This window comes from Rosa rugosa, chromosome 4, assembly GCF_958449725.1.
Source record: "Rosa rugosa chromosome 4, drRosRugo1.1, whole genome shotgun sequence".
Lineage (NCBI taxonomy): Eukaryota > Viridiplantae > Streptophyta > Magnoliopsida > Rosales > Rosaceae > Rosa > Rosa rugosa.
The window spans coordinates 21,063,866-21,072,345 of record NC_084823.1 but is presented as its reverse complement, the minus strand read 5'-3'; the positions used below and the strand labels follow the sequence as shown (position 1 = coordinate 21,072,345).

General features: G+C 38.5%; 1 protein-coding gene across 1 annotated transcript; it reads left to right on the top strand.

Moving 5' to 3' along the window:
* The first annotated feature begins 2,266 nt into the window (after nucleotides 1-2,266).
* LOC133746240 (uncharacterized) lies at nucleotides 2,267-3,560 on the top strand. Its single transcript, XM_062174418.1, has one exon. The coding sequence runs from the start codon at nucleotides 2,591-2,593 to the stop codon at nucleotides 3,395-3,397; it is 807 nt and encodes a 268-aa protein (XP_062030402.1). The 5' UTR covers nucleotides 2,267-2,590; the 3' UTR covers nucleotides 3,398-3,560.
* Nucleotides 3,561-8,480: the final 4,920 nt, after the last annotated feature.

Below are 8,480 nucleotides of genomic sequence, written 5' to 3'. Positions count from 1 at the left end.
ATATCTTCGCCACCCATCTTGATCCTCCCCTTAAACTTCCTGTATTTGCCACTACTCTCACAACAAAATCTTATTTTTGGTTTCCTCTTCTTATTACCCCAATTTGCTAAATCAGACCTCTTAATCACAATCACACAATTGTTTTTCTTTCCCGTTGTATGGATCCATTGAAGTAATGCAACCTTACTTTCAAAAATCTGCACAAAGCAACACATTTAATTTGTAATCCAACCTTAATAAGGTTCATTAATAATTTAAATCAAACTGAATGAAATATTACCTGGTGCGTTGTGAACTCATTGATATAATCACGTGAACAATCTACCCCGATTCCTTTATATCTAGTAGAGGCATCACCATGCTGGACTTCAGCCTGGGATTTACAAAAGTTAAAATAAGTGAAGAGTTTGAATCTTCCTAAGAATGCAAGAATATAGTTTATGACAAGTTGAAAACTCAAAACACGCCACAATTATTGTGTCAGTACTTGAAGCTCATGGTTGACTATCTTGGTTACTCTAATGCTGCTAAACCCTGCTGCTTATTACTGTAGTCTTAGTTACTCGGTTGTTGGTTTCTAGGATAGTATATCTCAATAATAATAGACATTGGAACTGAACGACTATATGAATTGAAAGGCACTTTAATCACATCCTTGTTACTGCACAGAATGTTTGACCATGTAGTGGTCTAGTGGATAGGTATGAGTTATGTATACTTCTTATATAAAACATCCGTAAAGTCATATCAGCAATGAACTATGCACTAAAGATCCAAGACCTGACTTAGAATTAGCTAACATCACGTCTCCTGTACTAATCATTTAAGATAAACTGACCATTATGTGCCATTAACAAAGGAAACTAGAAGAAAATCTCCAAGGACAAGAAATCTCCAATCACACACTTTCTAGAAAGAGAAGACTTGGTATTGCAACCACAAAAAGCATACTTCCAATATCTTGACCATGATGATTGGGTACATCAATTCTCCATCACATAAAAGTTGACCAATAGTCAGAGTACGTGCCTTAGACGTTGGGCAAAGGTATCAAAGACAATTGTTCAGCAACATCTTCCTCCAATGGGCATGTTAATAAAACCCAATGATACTTTCTCAACATCTAAATATAGTTTTCCTATGAGTACAAAGAGGATCAAAGGAAGACTCGTCCACAACATAAGACAAAAGCCAAGGTAAAAGTAAAATCATATTGACTATGTTCGCTTCCTGCAATAGTCACAAAAAGAAGCAAGAAGCTTTCTCGATTTGAGATCGAAAGCACCCAACTCTATGACATCTACATTACTTGCAGGATCATCTAACAAAACAAAGCTCCCATCATTTAACAACAATTGAAATTGAAAACCTAAATTTCGTAGTAGATAAAATTCAATCAAAGGTGAAGAAGGAGAGAAGTCGTACCTCAATTGAGGGTTGAGAAACACCAATATCAGAATCCATTACGTACGTATTGATAATTTTCTTTAGAACTATGGATGTTCATCGATCACTGTCGTTAACTGTCTCTAACTAAGGTTCTAAGTTTGTTCATTCACGTCATTCACGTAAAGGAGAAGAAAACTCTAAAGCGGGATAGTATATTCCAGCTATGTTTCTTTATTTTCGATTTACATGTCTCTTTTGATAATTTAACATACCCATAAAATCTGATGTTAGGTGTATAAAAAAAGAGATGTGTATCTAGTATTTTGCTATTGTGAATAAAATTTCTCAAGGGCAATACCCTTCAAAATAGCATGGAAGCCAATCGTATGAGGAGTGCAACATAAAACAACCGCACGAACCTCATCACGACACAGATCGACCACTGCCTCACGTTCAGAATATTGGTAGATTGTGGGGCATCTTAACCCGGCTTCTTAACTATTAAATCTTTGAAAGGATTGAGCCGGACATCTGTTGTCTTATCACAGAAATAAAAACTAAAAAAAAAAAACACAACAATAACAACAATTAATTAATCTCGCATAAAATGAGTGGTTACTCAACAATCAACATTAAGCAAAACGTGTCCAGTCAATGAGCTAGCAGCTTCTTCATAAAACAAAGGAAGAATGACAATCATTTCATTTCATATTCATAGAAGTACGTTTTACAGTTGCTCACGTGTAGCCCAACGACTTGATGTAAGACTCTTAATTGAAACACGCACGAGGCAGATCAACCTTATAAAGTCCAGCTCCTACTTCCTTAATTACTCGTTGCCCACAACTGGTGCCCGACTTTGAAAAGATAACCGGGTTTTGCGAGCTTGGTAGCTAGAGGAGAAATAATATTGTCCAGCGCTGAGAATTAAATGGAACGGATCAAGCAGTAAATGGAGTGACATGAGGTAGGCGTTGATTCAGTGTTCATTACTTCCAGCTTTAGAGTTCTGAACTGGGCCTTTCGTGGTGGGGACCCGCGCGCATCGACTACTGGTTCTTCTGTTTCTTTAGATAAAGCCCCTTCCATTCCCCCCTCCCCCCCCCCCCACTTCCCAATACTACTACTATTCCTCCATTCTTTTAACCTAGCTACTACTAGTGCTACCACGGCGGCGCGTGTGACTCACCACTCACCACCAATGGAGGGAAACGTGACCATCAAGAGTACCTTCCAATACTGGCTGGTTAAGCACCCAACAATCCTCAACTTCAAGTGGAGCCCGGGGGAAACTCCCTGCTCCACTCCACTCTTCCTGGCTGTCATGGTCATCTCTTACCTCGCCTTGACTCTGCTCCTCTCCAACATCCCTCTCCCGCTCATCAAGCCCCGCCGCCTCAAGCCGATCACGGTCGTCCACAACCTCATCCTGCTGGTGTTGTCATTCATCATGTCCGTGGGTTCGTTGGTCACCATCTTCTCCCACGCGCCCTACCCCTTTTGGATCATCTGCCTGCCGCCCAAAACTCCGCCAACTGGTCCCCTCTTCTTCTGGGCGTACATCTTCTACCTTTCGAAAATCTACGAGTTCGTCGACACCCTCCTCATCATCGTCAGCGGCTCCTTCCACCGTCTCACCTTCCTCCACGTGTACCACCACACCATGGTGCTTGTCATGTGCTACATCTGGCTCCACACCTCCCAGTCTCTCTTCCCGGCCGTCATCGTCGCGAACGCCACCGTCCACGTGGTCATGTACACTTACTACCTGCTGTCGAGTCTCGGAGGGAGGCCCAAGTGGAAGAGGTTTGTGACCGAGTTTCAGATATTCCAGTTCATGAGCAGCTTCATAGGGTTGGTGTGGATGCTCTACTATCATTTCAACAGGGAGTGTGGTTGCTCTGGGATCTGGGGATGGTGCTTCAACATTTTCTTTTATGTTTCTCTTCTGCTTTTGTTCATGGACTTCCATTCCAAGAGTTATGGTACCTCCAAGAAAGATTTCTAGCTCATGTCAGAATAATCAAAGCCATCGTACTTGTGGAGAATTGGAAGAAACAACTTTCATGATCGGTCATGGACTCGCACTTGATATTTTCTAGAGTTTTATGTTATAGATTCACTTCTGTAACATGAAATATTTCTTCAATCTACAATCGAGTAATTTATTATATTAATCCCAGATCATTATGAATATCTCTAACTATAATTGATTGGTCAGGTTGAGTTGTCCACATCAGTTATTGTCACTTAGGTTATCGATTTATGTCAGGCAATGATATCTAACCGTTTAGTTTCTACAGCGACGCTTCCAGATTGTGCTATCTAGAATTGAGATGTTAATTTGTTTCAATTTAAGGAACTTGATTTTGCTTTAATTGATGAATGCATATACTTATTATATACACAATATTGATAACACTAACTTAAATTTTTGGCCTAGCTAGCAAAGCTAGGTAGGTAGGTAGTTGCGCATACAATTGGGAAATAGTACTTTTCGACCAAATTGAAAAGGGTAGTGCTATTCAAACACCTATTTACTCTATTCACACACCTCTCTATTTTTCTATTACTTTAATTCCATTTTTTGTTACAAATTGCCCTAACTACCCTCCCTTGCAATTCTGGTTTTTTTCTTCTTCTTCTATTTGGCAACTCAATCATCCCCAGTTGACGAAGTGGTGTTAGCTCAGTGGTTAGAGCACCCACGACCTAAAATCTAAGTCCTGAGTTCGAGTCACCATGGGGGTAGGAGTGAAAAAAAAGAAGAAAAAAAAGTCAATTATCCCCAGATCCTAAACGGCTAAACCCTTATTTTCCCGTACATGAAGACTTCAAAGCTCTTTGCAATTCCTTCTTTTCTTTTCCGTCAAAAACTTCTTGAGCATAGTCATTTTATCTCTCTAATGTGATGTTTTTGAAGTTCAATTATGGGAGAACAAGTAATTTTAGACTCATTTTTGGAGAAAATTTTACATATAATTTGCAATGGAGACATGGAAGAAAAATATGAATTTAGTGATCATTCGAGCCCCTTTGAATCTATCATCCCTGATAAAATTCTAACTCAAATTATTATTTGGTGTTTTTCAACCCATCACTCTCGGTCAGTTTCTCAAGGATTTGGTGGATCTAGGAGCTTTAAATTTGTGTTTTGTTCGTCTTAATTTGATTTTGGTATAGGCTGCGTTTTTGCAACATTTGAGATATTATTGCATATGATCTACTTGTTACATACTGGAAATAATGTTCCAAAGTCTAGTGTGTTTTTTTTTTTTTTTTTTTTTTTTCCAGCTTAATGTTGAACTTTTATTTATGGGTGAGTGTTCTTTCAATACAGTTAACTAAAATACATTATATTAGATGTTTCATACCATTGATTATGCGTGTGTCAACATTTGTTTAGCCCCTTAGGTAAGTCTTGTTCAAACAATTAGTTTTGAACTATACTCCAATTTTTTTTTTTTTTGTGTACCTAGAAATTTCCCAAATTTGCAGACTTCGTTTGAAAATGACTTGTTGCCAATCTATTTTTTGTAAAAATAAATTGAATTAAAGTAATATAAAATAGATCGGGTGTGTGAATAGCACCACCCAATTGAAAACTGGTTATAACGTTTCGCTTATAACTATTGTTTTCAGAAAAAATAGAAGAAAAAAAAAAGTACCTCATTTAGGTCTGGGGTGAAATTATTTCATTTGCCTACTATTAAGTGGAGAATATGAAACCGGCCAAAATTTTTATTTCAATCTTTATTAAAACTTGAAACATAAGTATGAATTCAAGAACTTTTGTAAAAACATTGATATTTAATAGCATTGTTCCAGCAAGACATTAGGTAGATGCTGTTTCTACTGCTGTTGTATTATCAGTCGTCTTTCATTCTCCGTTCTTTATGATAGCATGTAAGCCATGGTCAAACCTTGAGAGCAAGATTGAGCTTAAAGAAGGAAGAGAATGGAGGAAAGCCTTGTAAGAAATATTTCTGAAACCTCAAAAAATTAATGCAACCCACAATTATTACAGACTATAGCTATTTATAGTTAGGACAATCCCTAACACTTATTACAGACTGGAAAATATGAAAATATCTGGAACTTTCCAAATCAGCTTGTGACGAGTACATGCGTGACAGCTGGAGGACAAGTCATTGGTCAGCTTTGGCTCTCTCCATGCTGACATTATGTTCAGGTCAACACCTCCCCTTAATCTCAGTGGGGGTAACAACACTGAGATTGATACAATGCTCTTTGTAAATAGGACTATGCAGCCCTTTAGTAAACACATCTGCAGTTTGATGCTCAGTGGGAACATATTGAAGAAGCAAGTCTTGTCTTTGCACGTACCCGTTCTCTTACAAAGTGAAAATCATTGTCCAAATGCTTGATTCTTGAATGGAATACAGGATTGGAGCACAATGCTAATGCAGACAAGTTATCACATTTCAACAGAGGAGGGGCAGGAATCCTTACTTGCAGATCTTGCAGGACATGTCTAATCCAGGAAATTTATGTAGCAGTGTTTGCTAATGCTCTATATTCTGCTTCTGTTGAACTTCTTGAAACTGAGCCTTGTTTCTTTGACTGCCAAGAGATAGGACAATGACCAAGATACACAACAAAACCAGTGGTTGACCATCTATTATTGATCTCACCAGCCCAATCAGCATCACAAAATGCCATGATATAGGGAGCAGGGTTGTCAAATCTATATAATAGTCCTTTTGATAAAGTCTCCTGAAGATATCTCAATATTCTTTTAACAGAAACATAATGCACATCAGTAGGACTAGACATAAATTGACAAACTGTATTAACTGCGTATGCAATATCTGGTCTGGTAAAAGTGAGATACTGCAATGCACCAACCAGGCTTCTGTAAAGTGTAGGATTTGCCAATAATGTTCCTTCACTCTTAAGCAGCTGAACATGAGGTAGACAAGGTGAATTACATCCTTTACAAGAATCCAGGCCTGCCTTAAGAATTAACTCTTTAGCATATTTTTCTTGAGACAGAAAAATGCCTTTCTTCTTATACTGCACATTAATGCCAAGAAAGTAGGACAAAGATCCTAAATCTTTCATATCAAATACTTCACTTAGCTCAGATATTACAACATTAATTCCTTCAGTATCTGATCCTGTAACAATAATGTCATCCACATATAACAATAATGCCACAACACCCTTCTCACTGTTCTTGATAAACAAGCTGGGATCTGAGTGAGAGAAATGAAAGCCTAAGGCTGGAAGAAAATTAGAGAACTTCTCATTCCAGGCCCTAGGTGCCTGTTTTAAACCATACAGGGATTTTTTGAGTAGGCACACATACTCAGGATGTACAGGATCAGTAAAACCAATTGGTTGTTGCATGTATACTTCTTCCCTGAGATCACCATGCAGAAATGCATTTTTGACATCCAATTGTCTCAATTCCCACCTATTCATTGCTGTAAGAGCAATCACTAATCTCACAATACTGTGCCTCACTACAGGACTAAATGTTTCATCATAATCCAACCCTTTTTCTTGCCTAAAACCTTGAGCCACAAGCCTGGCCTTATACCTTGAGACAGTCCCATCTGGATTCTTTTTAACTTTGTAAATCCACTTGCTTCCAACAATGTTTTTATCTTTTGGGAGAGGAACAAGTTCCCAAGTGCCTTGTTTCAGTAGAGCATCAATTTATTCATTCATAGCAACATCCCATTCTGGTTTGCCAACAGCAGCCTTAAAGGACTTAGGCTCAACAGGATTATGAACATCAAGAATCGAAGTGAAGCCACTAAAAAATGCCAGTTCATCAAGTAAATTCTGTTGGACAAAACAAGAGAAAGCACAGAAGTCTTGAAATGATTTCTTCTTCACAATGCCATTCTTAGCCCTTGTAAGCATAGAGTGATTATTATATGCCTGAGACTAATCTTCAACAAATTGCAACTCTTGAGGTAGACCAACATTTGAAACCTCATTTTGCATAGCATTGTGACCATTGTCAACTAAAGTAGTTTCAGCTTCTCCTTCATGACTACCACCATCTGAATAATCTGAAGTTGAAGTAGATACCTCACTGTTGCTATTGAAACCACTAACACCACCAGTGTCATTAGAACCACCATTAGAATTAGAATTACCACCATCCCCCCCATCAGCCAAAGGAAGGAAACCTGCAGACGGCTGAGCAGTGTGGTCAAAAGGAAGAACAACCTGTAACTGAGCAGGTGTGAGAATTGGTTGCAGAGGACTGGAAGAAGTAGGTGGTGAATTAGAGTGCACAGACAATGAGTGAGTATCCAAAGTAGGAGGACCTGAATGAGAAGAAACAACGGACATGGAAGAAAATGGGAATATAGCTTCATCATGTATAACATGTCGACACATCCATAGTTTGTTTCTCTCTATACTGAAGCAAAAAACACCTTTATAACCAAGAGCATAGCCTAGAAAAACACACTGAGTAGTCCTAGGATCAAGCTTGTCATGAGAGTAAGGCTTGAGATAGGGGTAGCAAGCAGAACCAAAAATTTTGAGGAAGCTAAGATCAGGTACAGTTCCGAATAGTTCAAAATATGGAGACTGCATGTGAAGAGACCTACATGGCATCCTATTAATGAGATAAGCAGCATGAGCAGCAGCATGGAACCAAAAAAATTTAGGCATGAAGGCAGCAGTCATAAGAGTGATGCAAGTCTCTACAACATGCCTATTCTTCCTTTCAGCAACACCATTTTGCTGAGGAGTATAAGGACAAGTGATGAGATGTAGAATCCCCTTACTGGTCAAGAATTCTTTGAAGGCCTTGCTATTAAATTCTCCCCCACCATCAGTTTGTAAAGATTGAATAACCAAATGGAACTGTGTATGAACAAAATTATAAAACTTGACAAATGAGGAAAACACATTTGATTTATTCACAAGTGGATAGATCCACAAAAACCTTGTACAATCATCAATGATGGTTACATAGTATTTGAAGACTTCAAGAGAAAGACAGGGAGCAGGTCCCCACACATCAGAATGAACCTTTTGAAATGGTCTCACTGACTTAGAAGTGGACTCAGAAAAAGGCAACCTATGCATTTTTCCACTAA